The sequence below is a fragment of the Polyodon spathula genome, unplaced genomic scaffold (genome assembly GCF_017654505.1).
Source record: "Polyodon spathula isolate WHYD16114869_AA unplaced genomic scaffold, ASM1765450v1 scaffolds_732, whole genome shotgun sequence".
Taxonomy (NCBI): Eukaryota; Metazoa; Chordata; class Actinopteri; order Acipenseriformes; family Polyodontidae; genus Polyodon; species Polyodon spathula.
In genome coordinates this window covers 88,345-113,299 of record NW_024472221.1, presented here as the reverse complement: position 1 = coordinate 113,299, position 24,955 = coordinate 88,345, and the positions used below count along the sequence as shown (strand labels likewise).

General features: G+C 43.0%; 2 protein-coding genes across 3 annotated transcripts in view; one reads left to right on the top strand and one right to left on the bottom strand.

Moving 5' to 3' along the window:
- Positions 1-10,798, bottom strand: part of mybbp1a (MYB binding protein (P160) 1a) — a 30,364-nt gene extending 19,566 nt beyond the window's left edge. Inside the window, exons 1-16 of the mRNA XM_041240976.1 lie at positions 10,577-10,798; positions 9,565-9,660; positions 9,116-9,199; positions 8,386-8,460; positions 7,703-7,810; positions 7,120-7,310; positions 5,604-5,771; positions 5,115-5,232; positions 4,392-4,681; positions 3,642-3,752; positions 3,300-3,425; positions 2,377-2,583; positions 2,037-2,145; positions 1,801-1,891; positions 1,431-1,594; positions 996-1,103 (exon numbers count right to left, since the gene is read on the bottom strand). Of these exons, the coding sequence (XP_041096910.1) occupies positions 996-1,103; positions 1,431-1,594; positions 1,801-1,891; positions 2,037-2,145; positions 2,377-2,583; positions 3,300-3,425; positions 3,642-3,752; positions 4,392-4,681; positions 5,115-5,232; positions 5,604-5,771; positions 7,120-7,310; positions 7,703-7,810; positions 8,386-8,460; positions 9,116-9,199; positions 9,565-9,660; positions 10,577-10,795 (2,265 nt within the window). The 5' untranslated portion in view covers positions 10,796-10,798. The remainder of the gene's footprint in view (positions 1-995; positions 1,104-1,430; positions 1,595-1,800; positions 1,892-2,036; positions 2,146-2,376; positions 2,584-3,299; positions 3,426-3,641; positions 3,753-4,391; positions 4,682-5,114; positions 5,233-5,603; positions 5,772-7,119; positions 7,311-7,702; positions 7,811-8,385; positions 8,461-9,115; positions 9,200-9,564; positions 9,661-10,576) is intronic.
- A 3,183-nt stretch (positions 10,799-13,981) lies between these two features.
- On the top strand, positions 13,982-24,915 carry eif4h (eukaryotic translation initiation factor 4h). Of its 2 annotated transcripts, XM_041240978.1 has the most exons (8): positions 13,983-14,094; positions 20,416-20,606; positions 21,088-21,152; positions 21,525-21,627; positions 22,115-22,180; positions 23,563-23,700; positions 24,126-24,241; positions 24,849-24,915. In XM_041240978.1, the coding sequence occupies exons 1-8, from the start codon at positions 14,030-14,032 to the stop codon at positions 24,852-24,854; spliced, it is 750 nt and encodes a 249-aa protein (XP_041096912.1). In that variant the 5' UTR covers positions 13,983-14,029; the 3' UTR covers positions 24,855-24,915. The 2 variants fall into 2 exon arrangements, with proteins under 2 accessions (XP_041096911.1, XP_041096912.1); XM_041240977.1 differs by having other exon boundaries at positions 13,982-14,094; positions 24,126-24,915.
- The last annotated feature ends 40 nt before the right edge of the window (positions 24,916-24,955 follow it).

Here is a 24,955-nt window from a genome sequence, read left to right as displayed (position 1 = left end):
ATCTTCATTTAAACCTCTTGGTTTTAAACTCTGGCGGTTGTGAATCCTAATGATCTGTTTCAAGTTTACGGCAGCCAGCAGGTAGCCCTGTGTGTGCTGGTCAGTGTTAGGAAGCTGAGCTGTGAAAGCCTGTGTGTGCTGGTCAGTGTTACGAAGCTGAGCTGTGAAAGCCTGTGTGTGCTGGTCAGTGTTAGGAAGCTGTGAAAGCCTGTGTGTGCTGGTCAGTGTTAGGAAGCTGAGCTGTGAAAGCCTGTGTGTGCTGGTCAGTGTTAGGAAGCTGAGCTGTGAAAGCCTGTGTGTGCTGGTCAGTGTTAGGAAGCTGAGCTGTGAAAGCCTGTGTGTGCTGGTCAGTGTTAGGAAGCTGAGCTGTGAAAGCCTGTGTGTGCTGGTCAGTGTTAGGAAGCTGAGCTGTGAAAGCCTGTGTGTGCTGGTCAGTGTTAGGAAGCTGAGCTGTGAAAGCCTGTGTGTGCTGGTCAGTGTTAGGAAGCTGAGCTGTGAAAGCCTGTGTGTGCTGGTCAGTGTTAGGAAGCTGAGCTGTGAAAGCCTGTGTGTGGTCAGTGTTAGTGAGCTGTGAAAGCCTGTGTGTGCTGTTGTTAGGAAGCTGAGCTGTGAAAGCCTGTGTGTGCTGGTCAGTGTTAGGAAGCTGAGCTGTGAAAGCCTGTGTGTGCTGGTCAGTGTTAGGAAGCTGAGCTGTGAAAGCCTGTGTGTGCTGGTCAGTGTTAGGAAGCTGAGCTGTGAAAGCCTGTGTGTGCTGGTCAGTGTTAGGAAGCTGAGCTGTGAAAGCCTGTGTGTGCTGGTCAGTGTTAGGAAGCTGAGCTGTGAAAGCCTGTGTGTGCTGGTCAGTGTTAGGAAGCTGAGCTGTGAAAGCCTGTGTGTGCTGGTCAGTGTTAGGAAGCTGAGCTGTGAAAGCCTGTGTGTGCTGGTCAGTGTTAGGAAGCTGAGCTGTGAAAGCCTGTGTGCTGGTCAGTGTTAGGAAGCTGAGCTGTGAAAGGTACCTCCTCCTCACTGTCCACAGGCTTCTTCTCTTTCTTGCGTTTCCTGGAGTCTTTCTCGTCCGTCACCACCACAGCACTCTCCTCTTCATCCTTCGCAGGGTCCAGAACCTGTAGGGGGGCAGCGAAAAAACAGAGTCACCCCCCTGCCCAGCAGCTTGCTGCATATACATTCATTTCTGCATCCTATTTGGATATCTTTATTCAACTGTTTTATGGGTACACTCAATCATGGATGGATTCCTTTAAAGACTTTTTTCTTTAAATACAGCTTTCCTTTGCTGCAACGTAACTATTTGATATCTTTTGACACATAGCAGGACTACCCCCTATCGTATTAGAAGGGCTGTCTATAGCACTCTCTCAAACCCTACTCTTCCCTGCCACACCCACCAATAGCCTCCCCTCTCCCCTCTCCCCTCTCCCCCTCCTACTCACATCCAGGATGATCTGGAGGGCCCTCTGGGTGACGTGTGGACACATCCTCCCGAAGACAGTCTTGGAGACCTGCCTCATGAGGCGGCTGGGCTGGGACAGCAGGGTGAGGAGGATCTCCACCACCACCTCCACCCACTGGGGCTCCTCGCTGTCTTCCGACGAGGCTGAAACACACGGGGAAGGACACTGTCAGCTACACCTCAGAGCCCGATACACAGGACCAGCAAAGACACGTACAACTAGTTCTGCATGCAACATGCCACTACCCATGCTGGTCCACATACAAGATCTGCCGAGTGCAGCAGTTCAAACTCAATTCAAAACGCTGCCTCAGTGAGTACGGTCAATGGACAGTGTCATAGATGCTTACCTGTTGCCTTTTTCTTTTTTGATTCCTTCTCCTGGGCATTCTGCAGGCAGTTCTGCAGATCGTTTATCAGTTCCACACTTTCTTCCGGAGTCTTGACGTGCAAACAAAGAATTTTAGTACAGGGCCTGGACAGCTAAAAATACTAAGACCGGTCCAGTCTTTCCAAAAGCATTTCAAAACAGATTATTCCCTCAGCAGACACCACAACTGTTTTAAATACAAATTCTTCAGGGTACCTTGAACAGATGGATGCCCACAAGCAGGAAGAGCTGCTGGAAGGCTACAGTCTCCATGTTCTGGGATTTCTTTGCTTTTTTATGAAGAGCTTCCACTGAATGCAACATCCTGTCAAGCAATGCAACATGAAAGGTTAGTACAGTTGTACCATAAGAAGTCCTGTCCCATCAATCAAAAAGTGTCTGGGAACCCACTGCTGTATTGCACAGGGATGGAAATAAGACTCCCATTACATAGCAGTTTGATCCATTCCTGGAGTTTAAGACGGACACACCTGCCTCTGCCCAACCATTACTACTGGCAAATCGAGGCTGTGTGCAATTTTGTCTTTGCCCTCACCTGTCCCAGGCCTCCCTCTGCTCCTCGGTGAAGGGTTTGGCAGCTTGGACGTGTTTGTTCTGGCTCAGCAGGACGCTGGCGTACTGGACGATGCAGAAGATCCACAGGGTGCCGTCGGCAGTGACGCCCTGGACGTGCCTCTCGTTGAGGACAGCCACCTCGGGGGAGTCGCCCATCAGGGGGAGGTGGTTCAGGTGCTGGAGGAGCCTGGGGGAGAGAAGAATCAGGACTGACTCTTGGGAACAGCACAGGCTGCACCCTGCACATCTCAGCTGGGAATCTTTCCAAATCGTTAAACCGGTTGAAAACAGTTTCTCACACCAGGGCAAACTGCAGGGAGCAACAGAAGAATGCTTGCTGTGTCTCTAACGCGGAAGTTATTTACATTTTCTGATGGATTGCATTAAGTTTTGAGTGCATGCAACTTGTCTAGACTGTTGTTAAAAGAAACCAGCAGCAGTTTATTGGCTGGTTTCACAGACCCTGGTTAGCACTAACTTGGCCTAAGAAACCAGCCCTAACAGCTTCATGAATAAAACACATGCCATAGGAGTCTAAGGATATAGATTTACAGCAGTGTGCGCATTTATTAGAACACCCCATTGCTTCTGTATTTTGATTTGTTCTGCATATGAATTCAAACTACTGTACATGAATCTTGGAAAGTTGTCAAAATAGGCAAATTAGTGCTTGTCTAATTTAATTGAAGACTTTAAAAGGCCACACTTGATTCTATATCACTGGTTACTGACTGAGGTTTTCATGCAGGTAGGTATATAAAGGATATGTACAGGCACACTGCTGTACCTTATAAGCTCTCGGATCACATTATAAAAGGAGGATGGACAGTTCAACCTATGAACTGTATCAGTTTTAAAGGGTTTCCTCAGTGTGAAAGCACACAGTTGGACGGAGCTGCGTACCCAAAGAAGGAGTTTGCGATGAAGCTGCGGGTCTGCTCGTCCAAAGGCACTGCCAGGGAGCTCTCCGTCTCCGGGATCACCGGGGTGGGCTTCACGACTTTGAAGAAAGCGTGAAAAAAAACAAACCTGGAAAACACAACCATAGGGATTTAACCTGGTTACTGGAATCCCATATACTCAACTGTTTTTTACAGAGAGATTTTTTTTCATGACAATCAGGTTTGACATATAAAGCAATGTTAATGAACAGTTCTGCATGACAACATTGGAGATGATCCAATGTTCCTGGCCGGTCCGGTCCACGCTGGGCGTGGCCCTGGCCCATGACATGCGGCCCCTCACCTTGCAATATCCATGACCAGGTCCTCCTCCTTCTTGACAAGGGGGTTCTCCACAATGGAGATGAGACGCGGCACGATCCACTTGCGCAGGCGGAACACACAGTGCTGGGTCCTGCACACGACAGGGCAGTCAACAAGTTACACTGGGAGCAGCCAAGGGCAATACAGCGACAAAAACAGGAATAGTAGAGATCAAAAATCCTCTCTCGGATTTTACCACCATCTTAAAATAAGAAACTTTTCAAATAAGAAAAAAAAATTAAAATCTCCATTATATGGTACTTTTTCTCTTTTTTTAATTTAGTAAAATTGGCAATTTATTTTACCCCGTTTCTCTCCCAATTTGAAATATCCAACTGTATTTTTAAGCTCAGCTCACCACTACAACCCCTGCGCTGACTCCGGAGCGGTGAAGACGAATACACGCTGTCCTTGAAAGCGTGTGCCGTCAGCCGACCGCTTCTTTTACACATTGCAGGCCCTCCATGCAGCCAACCCAAAACTACAGCGTCAGAGGACAACGCAGCTCTGGGCTACTTACTGGCAAGCCCGCAAGCACCCGGCCAGTCTACAGGGGTCGCTGGTGTGCGGTGAGCCGAGGACACCCTGGCTGACCTAAGCCCTTCCCCCACCGGGCGGTGCTCAGCCAGATCCCATTCACGGACGGCAGTGGAATAGCCTGGACTCAAGCATCTTTACAGGATGCGCCACTTGGGAGCCCCATATGGTCTTTTTTTGATGAGTCACCCACCTGTCTCCCTTCTCCTGGTTCTGCTGCTGCCGCTTGGTGCTGAAGTCCATGCAGGTGTCCAGCTGGGGGTTGGAGAACATGTCCTTGAGCCAGTCCACGTACCGCAGCAGCACGGGCAGCTGCAGGTGCCGCACCACCTTCCAGTAGCTGGGCACCACCGGGTAGCCCTGGTTGGTGAGGCTGGAAAAGGCCACCATCACTGCAAACTGCTTCTCTGGGTCGGGGCAGCCCTCAAGGAATGAGTCCACATAGCTCTCCATCTCCGGGGCAAACTTGAACCGATCAGGGAGCTGGAGCACAACAGACAGAGAACCATCAGCAAGGGGGAAGCAAGAAGCAGGGTTATCGACAAGCTTCACGCCCAGGTTTGAATCCGGCTTGTAGGCTACCAGTGAATTCAACCCCATATGTACAAATTGCAGAGTCTGCTTGCGGTCTAGAATTGAACGATGCACGCCCAGATCAAAATCTACAACAACTTGATCTATTTTGAGAGTCATAGATCCGGGGGAAAAGTTCAGAACGGAACCGAAACATCACAAACTACAGCGAATGCTGCGGCACTGTAAAGTTCGGCAAATAGGTGGCGCTGTAGTAGGTGGACCCACGCTTTCAACCCACTAACACCAAGCATGGATAAAGATCTGTTTTGATTGCAGTGAGTAAGGGGAGATCAGCATTTCAGTTTAAAAAAAACAAGAAATATCAAACAAGCTTGCTCACCTGAGCTGTCACCACATGTTCTCCATAGTGTTTCATCACCTCCCCACCCAGAACGCACTTAAGCTGGTTGATGGAAAGCAGAGGAAGAGCGCTGCCCAGGAGCCGATAACACATGTAGCTAAACAGAAAGGACAGCACCGTTAGGCAGGGCTTCAATTCACAAGGGAAACAGCTGCAAACAGAAGCAAGCTGAGGAGCAATGAAATTACAAATAGTACTACATAATCATGTACAATAGTATAATAAGACAGGGAATCTGCAAGGGGACTACTTTTCAAACCTTTCCTATAACCTAACCAATCAAAGACTTTGTTTCTTAGACCTCGAGAGGAAGTAAACACTCTTCCGTGCAGCAGGACACATTATATTTGTCCCAGGCAGTCAATGCATTACATAACAAACTTCGATACTCGACAAAGTACTGATGCAGTTTTAATACTCAACTGTGCAGCATTGCCCAACTGCACTCTCTCACCCTTGTGCACTTACCTGCTCGGTCCTAGCTGGTCTTTTAAGAGCCCGTTAATGACAGCTTCTTTCCAGAACAGGTCAAAGGAGTTTTCCTTCAGAGCCACTTTCAGCAGATCCAGGCCAACAGGAGGCATGGTGCGGTCTTTCTTCACAGACTTCGCTGCGGTTTTCAGCACTTCTACTAGCCTGGAAACGACACACGACGGGTAAGAGCCAGGGCGAGACTCGAGGGCACTTCTTGGTTTAAATGCAACTACAAACTAACACTGAGAAGCTGACAACTCCCAATGGTTTCTCTCTGGCAGATCCTGCTGAAAGGGTATGAGCGAATGAACTAAGGCCCGTCCCGTTCTGCCTCAAAGGCTTTTTGTGTATGTAGTTTTTTTGTTTTTTTTTAAAACACATTTTCTCAATTCTGTTATTGAACTACTGCCCCCACAAGCACTGTGCATCAGGCCCGCCAGTGAGTTTCCTTTAGTAATTTAAAGCTGCTTCTTCGAATGACAAATATATTTTTTTCAAAATTGTGCTACCAAAATGTCTTCTGAAAGTTACTCTTTCTGTAGAGAATGTCAGTCAATTAACATCTTTTCCAGGGTGGAAATACGGATTAAAAATAGAAGTGATGATTAGTTTGTGGGCTTAAAACTGCTGGGTACAGTAGAACCTCATGAGACACAAACACATTGGGAATGGAGGCTGCTGGGAAGTCTGAAACGTCCGTAACTCTGAAAATCATTTTTCAGTGGTTTTAACAAATGTGTACACCTGTTACTAATCTGACAAATAATACAAAGATACAGCACAGTAATACGGATATCCTTATGGTTTGAAAGCTTTAAAACCATAATATACATGGGAAAACACTAAATGTAACTTACTATACAAACGTGAACTGCAGCAAAAAGATTTAAACTTCAAACCTGGGTGAAGATAATGTATGTTTTTATTTTATTTTAAATAAAAGGCATTCAGGCAGCTTGAAAAAACTGTTGCTTTGTTTAAAATTAAAATGTTCCTAGTAAAACTAGCCATACTTGCTTTGGAATCTGCCTCATCTCTGTCTGGACGCATTTGTTGCTACAGTGATTTTGCCTTCTCCATGATCAGCACGCCACTTCTGGAGTGCTTACCAAAATCATCAGCTTTGCGTTCCACACATCTGTTGTAGGTGGTCTGCTGTATCATCGCCTTCGCAAACTGCTGGGATTATTTTCTTGGTGTTTTTCTAATAAAGTTGGCAATTTCCCAATATCGTATCCCCACTGCTAAGGATAATACCGCTGTCAAGTTTACATTATTATTTTTTTCTTTCAATCGGAAGTGTAACACTTTTGTGCTTCCAAGTTTCAGTAGGATACCCTTGCACTTTTATAAACTGGACTCTGGTGGCACTGAGTGACCATTTTAATTGCTGCTAAAAGGGGTGTTCGGCTGACTGGTCAGTCTGTGGTAACTCAGAGGTCCTAGTGTTTAAAGAGCCCAGTAGCTGAGTGCTGTGATAGTCCAATCTGTATTGCTTTACATGGCTTACTTGGGGATGTTGTCTGCTGTGACGACGCTGGAAGCTCCCAGCAGGTTTTTCAGTTTCTTGGGTTTCAGCACGCCCGGGAACCTTTGTATCGCCACAAGCAGCAGGTGCAGCTGCTCAGGGGTGCTGAACGCAGAGGAGAGGTCGCTCTTCAGCGCCCCCAACAGGACCTCTTCAAACACTGCCTCTGGAGTCTGCCAGCAACAACTCACACAATCAGCTGGGTCACAACTTAACAAGAAGTACTGTACTGCTATTATGTCTTCCAGTAGACTTTTGCAATTTAATTTTGTATTTTCTTTGATTACATGATGTAAATAAATTATGTTCATATAGTTTTTTAATTGTTTTATTATCTCAATCCTAAAATTCTAGGTGTTGCAAAGTTTTTGGCCACAGCTGTATGTTTGCTGCAATGATTTTACCCATTATGGCAAAAATCTTAGAAGCAAAGCCCTTTATGCTCAGGGAGAATTGCATGAAATAACTTTAAACAGTGAACTTTCCTTCTCTGGCTTATTCCACAGCTGTACATCTCACTCCATCACTACAGTAAAACAGTTCAATGTTAAAGAAAGCAGCTCACCTCTGACAAGATGTCCACCATGGTCTTCCGGGGCAGGTCCTTGAGGTGCTCCCTGAACTGGGCAAGACTCTGCAGCAGCTGAACTGACTCCAGCACCACCCCGGGCTCCTGTCAGCAACACAGACACACACACACCAGCGGCTCAGATCCCATCCCATCAGCACAGCTTCCCCGTCTCCAACGTTCATTAAAAACCAAACCATCTTGCAACTTTGTGGCTTTTTTCCTTCTCTCCCTCCAAGTCACTGTTACAGATAAACCAGCATGCTTAATAAGTGGCTCTTATTTTCCTTTGATCCTGTTGTTAGACCACTTTGTGCTTTAATTAGGCATCTTAAACAACTTCTAAAAAGTCTCACGCATTTTACCATTTGTGGCTATCTGTTCCTTTTCTCTTACTATTTTAAATGAATTGCACCTGTGGTCTATTAAAGTTATCAATTAAATTAAACAATCACTAATTTGCCAATTTTGACAATTTTCAGTTCCAGTGATTTGATTTCATATGCACAACAAATGAAGCAATGGTGCGCACTTAACTTAAACCACTTCAATATTTACTACTGTGCCACCTATTCATTTCCACAGCGCTCCGAGTCCCAGCACACCATTGCTGTGTTAAGCTGGGTGAGTCGCTCGCGTCAGGCCTTTCTGTTCAGTACCAGGTCTGCTCTTTGAATTACCTTCGTGAGGCGCCCCGACTGGGAGAGGGACAGGACACCGAAGAAGTTTCCAAACGCAGCATTCCGCACAAGCTTCTGTCAAGGACAAGAGGAAAAGAAGGTCAGGGGGGTTGTGTTTACAGAATGAGCGGCAGGGAACGAAATCACACCATTTGTTCCAGGTTTTACTTCACATCATAGAAAACTCCAACAAGCCAAGGAGGTTACAAGCCTGGGTGTGACGAGAAACAGTATAGAGAAACATATTCACATTTCAAACACCTTTAGAAAATAATTAAACACCACATTTTTGTAAGCAAACAAACTACATTGTCCCTCACCTTCCATGACCACTAATGCAGCACTGAAGATAAGGTTTTCAGCCATTTACTCTCCAATTTAGACAACATGTCAGTAAAATGTATATTGCATGAGTAAAATGCAACATTACCTTGAAGTCATGAGTACTTTCAATATAAACTGTTCATACTTTAATGCTAACCTATAGGGTATGCATTAACTACAGCCTTATATTTTACCTGTAATGAAACTTTGAGCGCAAAAACTTGAAGTTGCAATAAAAATAATTATTCTTATTTGCTTTATTGACTACAATAAAGCTGTGAAGCAAATAAACACAGAAACAGAACATAATATTGTACTTCTTATTGGTCATCTTTCTATAGTAATATAAAGCAACCTCGTAAGCTGCTTGCCCTCCCCCTGCCCCTGCCCCTGCCCCTGCCCTTACCTTCTTCACTTTCTGTGGGTCGTGTTTTTCCTTTATCTGGTCCAGCACAGACTGCAGTGGGACGTCTTCAAACACCTGCAGGACCTACAAGACCACACTCATTTGACTGTGTGTTGTTATAAGAACACTCCTGCAGTTCAATGAAGCTGTTAAGCCACCATTCTGAAGTTGTAAAACCAAGATTCGTCCGAAAATTGTTAAAATTGGACACTAAAAAAACTCAGTCAGTGTAATGAGGATGTGATGTTCAGTAAGTAATGATACTCTCCACATCAGAAATTCCCGGGAGTTATTCACTCACTCATGGATCTTTTATGGAACTTTTGGCTCCAGCACTTCGTAATCTCTAGCATGTCCCTCTGCCTCCAGCATTATGTTTGCACTTCTCCCCTGAATAAGCCGTTTTCCCCCCAAGGCTGCTTTACCCCAGCGCACATTCCTATACTGACCTGTGCCAGGGCCAAGCTGAATCCAGGGCGTGCAGTTTCCCTTGTGGCTGCCAGTCCTTCCACCAATCTCTTCAGAGTGTACCTCAACTCATCCTCCTGTGAACAGCAAGGGAACACAACTCCAAGTGTTAGTCTGCTACAGCGACTGAATCATATCAATTACTTGTATGGGAAAGCATGTTTCCACTGTTTTGTCATTGCTTTCCTGCATTCTTCCACAGTTCGGCATTCAGATAGGCCTCAAATAGGAGGTCTTACAAATGACATCATTAAGTTATGTTATACAGCACAGGAAGCAAAACAAATTAAAAAAAAGAAAATATGGCGATTGATATTTTCAATACAGGCTCAACAGCTATACAAACCTCCGTCACTGTGTCACAGGCATGTTTTAAAGATAGACAAACCATTTAAAACGGTATTCATTATATATTATTTACGTACTTTATATTACAAAAAAAAAAGTTCAGTGCATGTATTTGACAGTTCGAGCAAAGCCAGTAGTCGTTGTAGTTCTGTACAGGAATCGATATGTGGGGTTTGCAAACAACTTTAAAACTAATTACTGTAGTATCCATTGCAGAGGAATTTCAATCGGAGTTGACTCCAGATATAAAATGCTTCATTTTGAAAATATGAAGTCAAATTAATACTTTTCATTCATGATAACGATGCTTTTAAAGCAAGTGACAGTTTTCAGGAACAGGTGTTCATAACAATTTGACTAGCTTTGCAGATGAAATTTCAGCGTGTGCATCGTGCCACTTGTGCAACGCAGCTACAGAAGCCACGTGGGATACACTCGTGTGATGCAGTGTGTTAGCTGTACCACCTGTATCGCTAACTCTGTCGTGACAACTACTTTCTTGCACTGTATTTCAAGCACTTTCCCTAAAAACCGTATGTGTCAATCTTAAGATATCCTTGAATACTACTCTTCTCGTGTTCCACAGACACCATTCGACCTGCATGCTTCACGCAGTCAGCATACACAGCAGCTTCGTCCTCTTACCTTCTCGCTGTTTTTCAGATACTGGACGAGATTTTCTATAGCTTGGAGACGGGTTTCCTGCTCGGGTTTGGCGATGTCCCAGAAGAAATCGAGAAACTCTCTGTTCTGCTTCAAGATACCCTTAGCATCGGTAACTTTGGGACGAATCGGTTCAGTCTCTACCTCCCCCATGTTACTCTCTCCTCCGGCCATGCTGCGTGGATTGCGTGCGCACACCATAGCAACCGGCGCCGCCTCTTCCGGGTCAATAGGAAAGTCTGATTACAGTCGAGACTAGCAACAAAAACTGGCATTGCAAGAAGGTACTTAGGATGTGGTGTCTGTTGTCATGTTTGCAATGAAACATTATTCCTTGCTGTTTGTATTTTATCATTAAAGGGGCCCTGCCTGTTTGCTTCCACTCCCCAACTGTATTTGACTAGTTGATGACCGTTTAAAAATCCTGCTTGGAATAGATCTGCAGAGTGAAAATCGTTTTTTATTTATTTATTTTTTTATTAAACAAGACATTTCTGTGTTTTATTTTTGTATAATAAATGGCTGTGCTGTCAACATGCTGGGCACATTGCTGTGAAGGCCCCAGTTCTCCCAGGGCGTCTGGCAACCCTCGCTTTGAACCATGTCAGCCTGTGCAGCAGTAGGAGGTTATACATGAAATATTCACCGAAACCCCTGCCCAATATATGAAGAAAGTTGTCAACTGCTAACTCCTTAAGTGAGCCCCTTCTTGACTACATGGCTGAGTTTAATATGCACTGTTCTCATCAGCATCAGTGGAAACTGGAAGTCTTTGTAGAAATTAAAGGAAGCTGTTAGTGCTTTGAGTAAAAATCTTGTTGTCTGTATTGAACAAAATTAAATAAAAATGCACATTTTATTGTTTTTTTTAAGCACATTGACTCTCAAAAGATATAATAATGTAACAATAATGCAGCTAGCCGGAGGGATTCCAGTGAGTGATGAATCGTGTTCCATGCCAGTATGATTACCTGCTGCCTTAATAGCCTGCTGTTTTGTGCTGCATACCTGTTTCGTGTCCTTCCTTCTTAGCTAAAACGTGTCAATAACATTGAAGTTACCCTTCCCAAGGTCTGCAGTTGCTACAGGCAAGCTTCATTGCACTGTAGCACCAAACTGTGTTTATTAGAAACAGTCATTGTTGACAGACTAGTTTATCTACATCCTCAAAAGGAAGTGTAGCTATTGGGACATATCGTGCTCTTACCACTATGCAAGCTTATGAGAGTATGAAATATAACAAGAAAGATCAGCTATTTGATTGTTTTTGTTTGGAATGCTGGTGACTTTTAAAAGGAAAGACCAATAGAGCTGACAAAAATACGATTTTTTTTTTTTTTTTAACCAGGTGTGTTAGGAAGGACGCCCGCTTGGCTGGTAATGACTCATGAATATTGTAAACATTGAGTATGAGATATAACAACTTGAACAGATGGACACTCAACCGGGGAAGTCTCCCACAATGCACTGCGGCAGGTTTGATTATATATAGATCACACTGTGGAGAAAGGGCCCATGTGTCCTCTTGCGCTAGAATTAGGACAAGATATTCCCCCACTTACATGAAAAACATTCCTCTTGTTTTTGCATTCATTTGCATTCATTCTGTAGTCATTTCAGTTGTTTTTATTATAATGGAAATCAATAGTTTTTCCACATTTCATTTTTGATTCAAATAGCATTCTTTTTACATTCTTGATTAATTAGTTTGTTTTCTATCATTTTTCAAAAGTTACTGGTACTTGACCAGTTCACGTATTTTCTGGGTGAAAGCTCTGTATGAGCTGCAGACATAGATTTTGAAACTTAAGCCCATGTAACTCTATATAACATTCTGGCAACTTTTTAAGCAGCTTGTTGTAAGAGACGTTTTCAAGCAATTTTCACCAAGTTGCTCAAATCAAAATTGTTTAGCTGTTGTGTTTGGATCTATTAAATGGCGAAATTTGTTTAAAAATATCACATACAAAATGTAGCTTTATAAGTTGCCTGTTGATACAAAAGCTAAGACCCGCTATGACGCAACCCATTCCAGCAGCTTGTCTGTGAACTGGTCAAGCCAAAATCTACTTTGCATCAGAAGAATTGGTTTTTGGTAAACCATTCAAATCCAGTTAATTTTGAACCCTACATTTAACATTTGTTCTAGCTATGGTCATTTGCATATTACACTTCCCTGACCTGAATTTTGAATGTAAAAAGTATCATTTGAGGCATCTAATTCAAGTCCAGAGTTTGACTAGCTGCATGAAAGTAACCTTGAAACAATGCTTTATGAATCCAAGGAATCCTGACTTGGGTTATTGCAAGGAAGTTGCCGCCTTGGTTCCACTCATGTGTAAAATGTAGCCCTCCAGTACCAGTGAGATATGCCATGCCAATGTTGGCTTGCTAGGCCAGTCGTTTAACACAGTGAAAACAAAAGGACCAACACCAGAGATTTGAAAGGAGAGAGTAGCAGCCTTGTTTTTGATTAAATGCAATTATGCGGAATACTTTTTTTTCATTCATATTCACATTACAAATGGTTCTAATAGATTCCTGTCATATATGTATATATGTCGTTTTGTTTTTGCTGGGTTTGTGTGTGTTGTTGGGTGTTGACTATACAAGCTGATATTTACCCTACGAAAGGTCAGATTGGCTTACTGGCTGTTCTGACTGACTCCGGTGAAAATCAGCTGGTATCACACAGCACCCTTTACTATATTTGTCCTAATACCTGTACATAGTTTTTTTTTTTTTTTTAAACAAGTAAAAGTGTTGGTTAGCCTAATGGCATACCATGTCGATCTGCTACAAACCTTCTGATACAAATATATAATGGAATATCAGGGAGGAAGCTTAGTGTAGCAAATCACTAGTGAAAGCATTGTGGAGAGCAAGCAGGGAAACCCAAACAACAAACACGACAAAACACGTGCAACCAAGGCATAGTATAACCAGAGCATTGGAAACTGCCAGCCAAATCACCATGGTGACCTTGTATAGATTTCTTCTCTGCCCTTTAACTTATCTTCGTTATATTTTACTGCCTTGCCATATTTTTACCATGTAAAGCATGGTAAACTACAAAAATGACATAGGCGTGTTTCATTTTAATGACTCTAGGGTACTTTTTCCTTTGAATGGAAAAGTTTGAATGGAACAAAAGCTTGAAACACCAGGCCTGGTAATTTCTTTGTTCTATGTATTCTTAATGTTTTTTTTTTTTTTTTTTTTTTTAAACATCTAATTGGGTCGCGTCATTATTATTATATTTTTTGTTTGTTATTAGTTTTATTTTTGTGAGCACTCTTCTCTCTCGGATATGTTGTATCCACACAACACAAGCATTGTCACATTTTAGTCAGGCGCAGGGAGGAAAACCCCCGCCTGCTCTATATTGCGGGTCCTCAGTCTGCTACCTGCTTTCTCGAGCACGGACTGTCTGCAATGGCGGATTACGACAACTACGATGACCGGGATCGGGCTTACGGCAGCTTTGGAGGGGGGCGAGGGTAAGAAAGTACCCAGGCGAGGGGGGTTTAGAGCTTAAACACTGGGGAGAGGCATGCACATCTCCAGGTAGGGGTGTTAAATACATGAGGGGTGTTTGGGGGTGCCGCACGTAGAGGCCTGCCAGGAGGGGGGACCGCGGCTGGAGTGGGAGCCGAGGCCAGGTGAATGGACAGCCGGCGGACGGGATTAGGAAATTCCGATACTTTTAATTTTGGAGAATTGAATGATGGCGAATAGGTAATCGTTTCCGTACAGGTGGAGCCTGATTTATTTTTTTTTTTTTGTTTGCCGAGTCCGCTTTGTATAGGAAGCTTTCGGGTAGAGGAGTGAAGCCTGGTCAAAGCGTGGTTGCCAGCAGGGCATTTGGCGCCAGGGATCCCGCAAGATAACACGCATGGGCCAGGGTACGAGTGGTTAAAATCGGGGGACCGATCGGTGTATCCGGTGAGAGGGGTGCATTTTTGGAAGATGCTGAAGATCTCCATAAACCGAGACAGGACAAACACAGATCATAGATCAGGGTGAAGCGCGGCCCTGACATCTGTTAAACGAGCTTCTTATTGAAATGGACTCTTCTGTGAGCCCAATATTGTAATTAGTTTCCTTATTGCTGGGTGATTAAACTGTCAGTTTTACTGATGCACGTCACATTGGCCGCGTTTCGGTTTACTTTGTGCCCCCCCCCCCCCCCCCCCCCCCCCCCCCCCCCCCCCCCAAAAAAAAAAAAAAAACGAGGGTTCGGGTCGCCTCAGATATTCTACCAGGTCGGTTCAGGGAGATCGCGCGTGTGATGGAGAAGCGGAGACCGGGGTCGCTGAAACTCTCATCACCACCGTGGCATTTACTGGTTAAATTGCTAAACGCAAACCTGCATGGCCAGCAGTAGAAACGTGCGTTAGAAGCACGATGCATCAACAATTAGAGGCAGTTAGCACAGAGATATAAATGTAAATAGCCAGTCTTGATCTGGAAATCGTTTAATGTTTATTAGCATGATATTACCTGTTGATGAGGGGAGCTGGCCAAAACAAGTGACCCTAAGGCATTGCGACACCTTTGAATTGAAGATGTCTGCATTCCTGCTCTAGACATGATGACATACGCATGCTGCTGTATTACTGTCTGCCGCTGTACAGTCAGTACCCCGAACGCATTCTGCTGTAGCTCAGAATCCCCATGTCTGCCTGAGAACGAAGAGGATTTAAAACGACTAGCAGATTCAGTCTAATCGAGACAGTAATCGTTAGAAAGATTTATATATATATATATATTATATATATATATATATATATATACTTTGTTTATAGTTTTTATTCTTGCTCTTGCTGTAAGGTGGCAAGGTTTCTGCTTAATATTGAAAGTGATCTTTGCTTTTGAAGAGTCACAGATTCAAGGTGCAGCCTCAAATGCTCACGAAAAAATCTTTCGTTTCATTTTGGCAAGTGGGAGCCAAACAGAAAATGAGTATGGGTCTGATTCGTAGTTTGATCAGTAGTAATTGTTTTGTCCCAGAGGCCACATTTTATAAGAAGTTTGTCACAGTAAGGTTTATGGTTGTTAGTAGGCTATTCTAAGTGAACCTTTTTATAGGGTATGAAAAGCCCTAATAATTCAGTCATGTTTGAATGCAGCTGTGTATGCTTGCTTTGGATTATAAATGTGAAGCAGGTTTTCACATTTGGACCACTTCAGTGGCTGTGCCATTGCTCAGGATAAGCCATCACACAATGTGGATTATGATCTGCAGGTCACACTAGGATAACGATAGACCCGATGGGATAGACTGCCTTGTGGGGAAACTCATAAAATAAAATGATTTTTTTTTAATGACATTGGTTGTTGAGTTATATTCAAGATATAGTGGTTTATAGTCCTACCAACAATACAATAAGTATCAGTTCATTCAATCAATAAACTATGAATCATTTCACCTTGAAATTGTTTTTACCTGTAGTACCTGAATGACCCTTGAAAAAGGCTTAGGGTTTTAAAAATATATATTACTCTGCCAGATTATTTGGTATACAAACCACTGTTGCAGGCAGTATGTGTTCAACATCTAGTGGAAAGGAATTCTTTGAATTTTGGGGGATGGGAAAGGCAGGCTCTTTTCATCAATACCAAGACTTAGGTCAACCAAAATTACACTAGATTGCTATTTCAATTTCTTACATGAGTCTTGATCTACATATTTTACAAGTTTTTGCTGAAAATTACAAAGTTATTAACAAATATATAAATACTGTGTGACCTTCATCCTAAACAGAGTTAATAAGAACATGCATACAGCTATGCATGGCATTGGTATTTTAATATTCTTTACAAGACAATTAACATGTTTAAACCAGAACTTGAGTTATAGTCATGAATGAGTTTGGTAGGTAAATGATGCATACTCCTGGGGTAATGCACAAAATCCTAAGGTAATACACAAATGCATTGCCCATTAGAAAGTCCAGCAATGATCTTAGGATTTTCCTCCATTAATAGACAGCTACCCTAGGTTTGTACAGCCAGTCATATAAAATAAACAGTGTAGACCAAGGCGTTTTACGAGTTTAGATCTGTTGAAGTACACAGTAAATTCATCTTGTGTTTTCCACCGACTGTTACAGTTTTTCTGATTGAATGTAAAAGTCTGTGTGCAGTTCTAATATAATCTCTGTACTTTTCCCCCTTTTTATAGTTGCAGCTTTTAAAGTGCCAGGTTCAGCATCAGTGCAGGTTGTAGGATGAAAGGATAGTGAGGGGCTAGACAGGGCTGTGAGCTTTGCATTTGGTGCTAAAAGCGTTTCTTTTTAATGCCTTGTGATAGGAAGGAGGCTAAAAGCCTCTGGGTAGAGCCAGGGGTGTGCTTCACTTCTGCATAAAATCAGTATCCATTCAACCTTTCTTTTAAAATGTTTGTATTTTCATCTGTGTGTATGGGTCTTTCATCCCACACTCCAGCCCCTTTGAAGAAAGCAGGATCAGGGGTTTGCTTGCACTGTCTGCAACCTGTCTGTAGAGACATCCCTGATTGGTAAATCCATACTGTTTGAGTGGCCTCATGTTTGAGAAATGCAAATAAGTTTAAAAGCTTTTTGTTTTGAATATCAGCAGTCTAGAGATGGGAGGATGAGCTGAAATTACAGTCAGCGTTTGAATGTTTTGCTGACAGCCCCTGGCAACATGCTAACATTCCGCCTAAATGTAATGATATCGGCCATTCTGGGGTCATGAACTCTTGCTTCAGTATCAAGACCACCTGTCTATAAAAACACTTTTAGTTTGTCTCAAGCACATTATAACTATAATTTACATATAGTCCAAATGTGGCTGTTTTGCATGAGGTTGGGGTGTGTATAATTGGATAGGCCACCAATGGGAAGAATAACGGGTTTACTCACCTGTTGCCACTGATAAAATACTCTTTTTCAATCCTATTGTTAATTAGTGGTGGATTTTATCACTAGCCAGTGACTGACATTTCAACAAGCTGTAAATATGACATCAAAGGCTGTAAATGATGTATCACTTTCCCTCTTTTATTGTTGACAGCAGTGCGGTCTCTGGATAGTGAGCGTATGCTTGCCTTCGGGTTAAATGTTTCTTCTGGAGACCAGCCAGACTTCTCGCTAATTAGCTGGTGGAGAGCTGGTGTCCTAAACTATTCATTTACCAGAAGACAGAAGTAGGTAAATGAACCGCTTTACCAGAAAGAAATCCAATTTCCAAGCTTGTGGGGGCTTTAGCATTACAATCCTGAAGTGGCTTCTCCTTTCCTTCAGTCTCTTGCAATAAAGACAGCAGCTGAGCTGAATGCCCTGCAGTAGCCTATTGTTCGTGTCCTTCATAAATGAATATGTCTTCATCAGAATGAAGTCTGGTCTTGTGCAAAATAATTAACTGTACAAAAGTTGTCATCAGGCTGATGTATGGTATTCTAGTTATAGAAAACTGGTTAGCAGTTTGTTCCAGAGGTGGCTGTATTACTACTGGCAACAGATGCTGCATTTTAAAATGTTTTATCAGTGCAAATTACAATAAAGGAGGTGCACATACTTTGCTACTGCCCCAACCCTTCAGCTAATTTTAAGTGTTTTAAGGAAACTGAGTTGTGATCCATTTCTTTTGTACAGGTTTGCACAACTATACTTGGTTGTAGTACAACAGCTTTCATAATACAGTACAGTAATCCATCGCCTATCTCACCGTCACATATCCACCCTGACCGTTTATCCGCCATGATCGAGCTCTTCAGCAACGTTACTTCATTATTGATTTGGTGGTTGTAGATCCACCAAAGTTTTCTTACGCTGTGTATATGCTCCAAGCGCTACCGTTGCTGGTAGTGTCATGCGAGCTGTTCAGGATGTTAACGTGATATGTAAATTAATCCTGTTCACCTGCAGGGCATATGAACTTCAACCTCCGGCTCGATCTAATGCCCTGTATCTTTCTAAACAAGGGATTTACGGGAGCTCCCTCACAAAAGTTGAATCTCAAAGCAATAATTGTGTGAATATAGTAATTGTTACAGCTGTGTATAATGGGATTTCAAATCGGATTCATTTGTCTGACTTTTTTCATATCCACCCTATTCTGGTCCCACTGCAGTCTGATACGCGATGGACTCCTGTATTTAACACCGGCACCATTCCATCAAAAACAGTACATGTGTTACGCTGCTGATTAAGTTTTTGATATCATACTAGCCCAAGTTTTTTTGTTGTGATGGGTCTTTCCAAGTACATAGAAGTTTGATCATCAGAGTCTTGGGTACAGTGAGATATTGATGATCAGCAAAGCACAAGAACTGCCAGGCACTCTGTACAGCAAGGATAATTTACGTGTTTTCAGGGTATTGACGCAGCAAAAGTAAATCAGCCAAAAGCAGCATGTGAAATGTAGAAAAAAGTAAATACCTGTCATACAGTAAGAGAAGTAAGTGCCAGATCTATAAAATCAAGGTCTGACATGCGTGGGATTTGAAATTGTACCCTTCAGTTTGCAAGCGTGTTGTGTTACTGTCAGTGCTGTTCGATTAGTTGAGGCAAGCTGTATTTTGAAAGATGAAGTCAGCCAGCTTGTTAAAGTGGAGACAACAAAAACACAAGCCAAGTTAGTAGAAACAGTTGGGTCAACCTGTTGCTGCTTTTTTAACTTTATATAGTAGTAGACACCTCAGACTTGCTGGTTCTTCACTGTAGGAAGAATTAACAAGTAAATGCATTTATAAAACCCAAACAAGAGTAACTGTGAAATGGTTATATAGTCTATACATTTTATCAAAGTGAGTTAAGTAATCTGGTACAAAAGTAAGAAAGTTAAGTAGTGTCAGAATAATCAGTACATGAAGTTTAGCAATGGGTAGTATTCAGGCAATACTTCAGCTTTGGTGTGACAAGTCAATTGTTAGTAAAAGCAAGCAAGCATGCATCAACATTTAGGCCTGTGTTTGTCTTTCTATAATACCAGTGTCCGTAAATCAATAATTAAATGGCATGGATATAACAAATAGGATAACTGTTTATATAGAGAGAGAGAACCCTGTTATACTTCACAACTCTCTTTCAGTTAAACAGTGAATACTACATTGTTGTCTTGCAGAGTCGTTGCAGGCTATGATTCAGCGTCTGTGGTTCCACTTGCTATGATTGCCTGTATTCCTGGTCAGACAGCACAGTCTGACTCCATATATAGGAAATTTGACCAGTGCCAGCAGGCCAAATCGGTTCATTCATTTTAATGTTTTCATGTTAGTTGACTTCTGCCTTTGATGGCGATCCAGTTACTCGAGTTTTCTATGTCTTTTTTGTATTTAAGTTTCTCACTATTTATCCAGTTCTGGGGTGTTGTTTTTGAATATTGCAAAGAGCTAGTAGGTTAGGCTGTTGCCTGTCGCTCTCTGTTTTCCTGTCTTATTCGTTCAAGAGCGGTTTGTTTAAAGATGTTACATGCAAGCTCCCTTTTCTCTTGTGACTTTTCTTTCTTGATGTTGAAAGCAGCGTTGCTGTTCCCTTTCTCTGACTTTCAGACTAGACAAAAGCTGTCTCCCAGCACACAGAACTACTCTCGCAGCACATTCCACCTTGAGAACCAGGGGCAGGCAGCTCGGCCAAATCCTGCTTTTCAGGGCACTTCTAAGGCTAAGGAATCCATCGGCGTCTTTCTCCCCCAAAATGCTACTGTGGTGACCAGGGGCCTATTTCTTTGCAAGCTACACTGTTCCACATTTCTCAACGTTCCGTCTTGTGCGAGATCGTTACAGCAAAGCTGAACCCTTTGAAATGCTCTTCTGGTCCTAACTCACTAACCAGAGTGTGTGGTTTGAACAGATCCCGAGGAGGGGGCGGAGGTTCAGGAGGACCTCGCAGACAGAAGGATTTGCCCACAGAGCCCCCCTACACGGCATACGTAGGAAACCTGCCCTTCAACACTGTGCAGGGAGACATAGACGTCATCTTCAAGGATCTCAGTATGAGGAGCGTCAGGCTAGTCCGAGACAAAGAAACAGACAAGTTTAAAGGCAAGTCCTGCACTTTGTGTCATCTTGATGTAGGATGTCCTCAATCATTGATTAAAAAAAAAAAAAAAAAAAAAAAAAATCTATCCATATTTGTTCAAACTGACATTTTACCATGAGCACATGCAAAAATACACACCATACAGTGCTTACAATTTACCAGTGCTTGAGATGAAATGAAGATATGGTGGGTTTGCCAGTACTTGCATGTTTGTTTTGTGCTAATAAAGGTCTTGTCATAGAACCGCTCATCTAAATTTGACAAGTTTGTAAGGGTGTCTGATTCCTAGTATTCCATATGCTGTGAATGCAGGTCACTGTGATCTGCTTTCCATGTCCTCTCCCTAACATGTTAAGAATTGCCCGTGTCTGAACTGTGATTAGTACTTTGCCCTTGTCCCTTGGTCTTAAAGTACTATCTGTATGTTTCCCATCATGTTGTGAAAGATGGGTTGAATTGAAATCCTGTGCTTGTTTCCTCTAGGTTTTTGTTATGTAGAATTTGACGACTTGGAATCCCTAAAAGAAGCCTTGGCATACGATGGCGCCGTAAGTGTTTTTAATGTTTAGTTTTGTTGGTGTTGGAGGGTATCCAGTAAGGCAAGTTACCACGTTTGATCGAGAGGGAAAGAAACATTGCTTAACTGATTCTGGTGGTCCATGTGTAAACCTGATTGTGAGCAGACATTCCCAGGTCCCTTTTTTTAATGTTCTATGCGTTTCTCGAGGGGGTGGGAGTCCCATTCTGTCAGTGACAGACTCAGAGTTCTGGCATCTGATTGGTTTATTTAAGAACTGCTCACAAGAAATTAAACCTGGGCATTATTTTTCAAGAAGTTCTTTTTAAATGACACAGAAGTACTCATTTAATTGTGGGTCTTCTGCATAGGACTAACCGATCTGGTTTTTCACTCCCTACAGCTCTTGGGTGAGCGTTCTCTCAGAGTGGATATAGCAGAAGGCCGTAAACAAGAGAAGGGTGCTGGTGGCTTTGGTTTCAGAAAACCTGGCATGGAAGACAGAGGTGACTTCTTCTTGTTTTTCTAAGCCACTGTAGATTGACTTCCCTCCCTACCTGTGCTTGCGTGCAGTGATCACTCTAAACATTGCCACTAAAACTACCGGAATAGGTCCAGCCGGCCTGCAGTGATGTTGAAGAGCGATTCAGTGGTGAATACATTTTGAGTCATGTTTTGAATCTGTTAATTATGTATTTATAGTGCTGGGACAAACTTAAAAAATAAACTATTATCTTATGAACAAAGGAGGGGCACTTTGTGTGTTTGTCAATTATGCATTGGTTTTCGATGCATGGTATTTTCTAAAATCTTTTATCGGAAAGTCGTTTGTTCCTCAATCGTTCCCAGCAGTGTTTGTTTGCATCTTTGTCTCATCACTATGTATTTATTTTAAAAGCACACGCATGTTTTGAATAAATGTTTCCCCAGCAAGAAATCTATATTGTTTGGTACCCTCTATTTTATCTGATGGGGATTCCCTTTTCTCTGCAGGCCGTGGAGGCTCACGTGGACCCAGGGGAGGGGGGAGGGATTCCAGAGACGAGTACAACTCTGGAGGTGAGCTGCATTTCACTTTGCCGTTGCTAAAAATGGTTTAGCAAGCATGAGGGTTTTTTTTTTTTTTTTTTTAATCTGATTCCATTTGATCTTTATCTTTTTTGTATACAGTTGATCCTCTTTCCCTCCAAACTTTTGTTGTGACCCCTCTCCTGCTGCCCTAAAGGCTGCAGCACTTACGGTACACATTGCTTTCAGATCTGTGCAGAGAGAAGCTGGCAATCTGTGTACCCCATGGGTGGATGTGTGCTGTCACCCCTGTTTTGGGAGCTGAAGTCTTTGTCTGCTAAAGGGTTGTACAGCTTGGGCCGAGTACACCAACCCATCTGAATGAAATTTGATCTTGCGTCTATTATAGGGAATAACATGCAAAAACTGTAAAGGTAACAAGATTGCTTGGTTGGCAACTGGCCAGGCATGCATCCAGATATATAATCACTGAAACAACCAACCACCTGGATCTGGGTGTAGTTAAAAATTGTTTATTTGCATCTGCCAGGCTTTATTGGTAGAATCTAGCAAGTTCATGGTTTGGATTGGTTCATTCCATCTGCCACGTGTGCCGCTGTTGTGTCCATCTCTAATGCACCAGTACAGTCCACAGTACATGTGCAAATCGCAGTCGATGGTGACGCCTGTGCATCGTTTAGAGAGTTCATTTCTTCTACACCCTCAAGGTGAGACCCTACAGTGCAACTGCACTAGCCTTCACCCACATTGTTTTTAACCTTGCACTTGCTTTGTCCACAGCCCTAAATGTATTGCTGCTTTTTAGTTTTTGGTGTGACCTTTATTTAGGACATCAACATGTCATTCCCAGTGTTTTTATCTGGCACTCTTGTAAATCTGGTAGACAGACAGAAAACCATGAACTCGCAAGCTGCTTCCTTCCCAGTGTTATACCTCACTGCACAGGGGAGTCGGGCAGTCAACGCGGTCAGGCCTGCTAGTTGCTGTTCTGCTGGGAAATGGGTCAACTGCATACAAGACACATTCTCGTTTGCCCCCGCCCGCCCTGCCTTCCCTATAATTGTTCTAATGTCTAGAAGGTGGGGATACAGGCACTGCAGGACAGTTGCACCTGATCTTTGTAGATAACATGCTAGGTTGCAGGGTGCGAGTGGATTTCCCATTTCAGGGATCCAGTAGTGACCTAACACTGTTGCCTCAACAAGCACACAGACTGACTGTAGGGAACATTTCAAGCCACTTGTAATAGTTGAGAAATAGAGCAGAAAGTGCCAGTTTTATTTTTTTATTCTTTTTATTGATATTAATAAAATAATTAAAAAGGGAACAGTGGGGAACAAACAACAACAAAAAAAAAAAACCCTCTGCAAATAGACAAATTACTCAAATGTTAAACTGTGTTTCCCCTGCAGGTTTTAGAGACGATGACTTCCGAGGTGGCGGTCGCCCCGGCGACAGGCGAGATGGAGCAAGTGCTGGTGGGGGGATGAGCCGGTTCAGAGAAGGACCCCCCCGTGGAGTGTCCACAGACTTCAGAGAGCCATCAGAAGGTAAAAACTGGCCCAGCAGTTAAGCCAATGACTGTATCAGACCGGTCCCCTTGCTGCTTGGCAGTGTCTGGGCTCAGCAGCTCTTCACAGGTGCTTGCACTGCTGTCACTAGAGTAGATCCCTGCTTTTGTTTTTGTTTTAGTTCCCCCTCACCCCACACTCTCTCTCTCTCTCTCTCTCTCTCTGCCATCTTTGTTTCCCTCAACAGTGTTTTTTTAAGAACCAAGCCTGATAATTTGACCCTTTCCTCTTTTTTACAGAAACAGATTATCCAGAGAACAGCAGCAAGGTATCTGGCTGTTCTTGCTGACTGCTTGTAGAGTTGTTAAGATTGTAACGGGTAACACCGTCCTGCTTGGGAGAATCAGACTTCACACACACAATGTACTTGAATGTTCTTGCTTGTCTCTTTTCTCTTCTTGTAGAGGAGAGAGCGCAGAGACCACGCCTCCAGCTGAAACCTCGCACGGTCGCCGCTCCTCTTAACCAAGTCGCCAACCCCAACTCTGCCATATTCGGCGGGGCCAAGCCCCGGGAGGAGGTAATTCCCAAAGAGAAAGACTAAAACAAGCTGCAGGAAACTGGGGAGGGCACAGAACTGTAGAGGTGATCATGCCAATGGAGAAGTCAACACTGCACTTACCATTCCTACTAGTAGACAAGCGCTTACCCTCCTCCTTCTGCAACTTTCAGAAAGAATATATATTCAAATAAAACACACATGAACACACTCACAAGCAGCTCATGAATGCATGTCAGCTGATACGTGTTTTTTGCTACACCTCTGCTTCCCTGTATTTAGTGCCTGCTTTGTACTGTAGTTACTTTGGGGGCCGGACAGTTCACGTGTTTTTTTTTTAATTATTATAATTTTTAAACAAAGATAAGCTACTAGCTGCTTTGGAGAGAAAAATCAGTGTTCTATTTGAACTGGCGTGTTGCTGTTTACATTTTTTAACTTGGCTCAGCTAAACTGATCCTTTTTTTTGTTTCAAATTGAAGTTTTAGCAATTTTACAAAATAAGAATAGAAATGGTAACATTTTCCTTTGTGCTGGCACGGTATGTGATTGGGTCTCTGGGTTTGTAGATTTACAACAATTGGATGCATCTAATTTTTCTTGTTTTTGTTTTGTTTTTTTAATAAAGATTTAATAAATCCGTGCAGCTGCATTATTCTGGAAGGCTGTACTGTGGATCGACTGGCCATGTTCACCAAAAATCTTTCAAAGACTGCTCCCAAAGACACTCTGCTG

Bases quoted from the DNA above. Each gene is read 5' to 3' on its own strand.
- eif4h (XM_041240977.1), top strand. From the start codon at position 14,030: ATGGCGGATTACGACAACTACGATGACCGGGATCGGGCTTACGGCAGC. The intron at 20,607-21,087 runs GCAAGTCCTGCA...TGTTTCCTCTAG, and splicing joins AGAAACAGACAAGTTTAAAG to GTTTTTGTTATGTAGAATTT. The intron at 21,153-21,524 runs GTAAGTGTTTTT...CACTCCCTACAG, and splicing joins CCTTGGCATACGATGGCGCC to CTCTTGGGTGAGCGTTCTCT.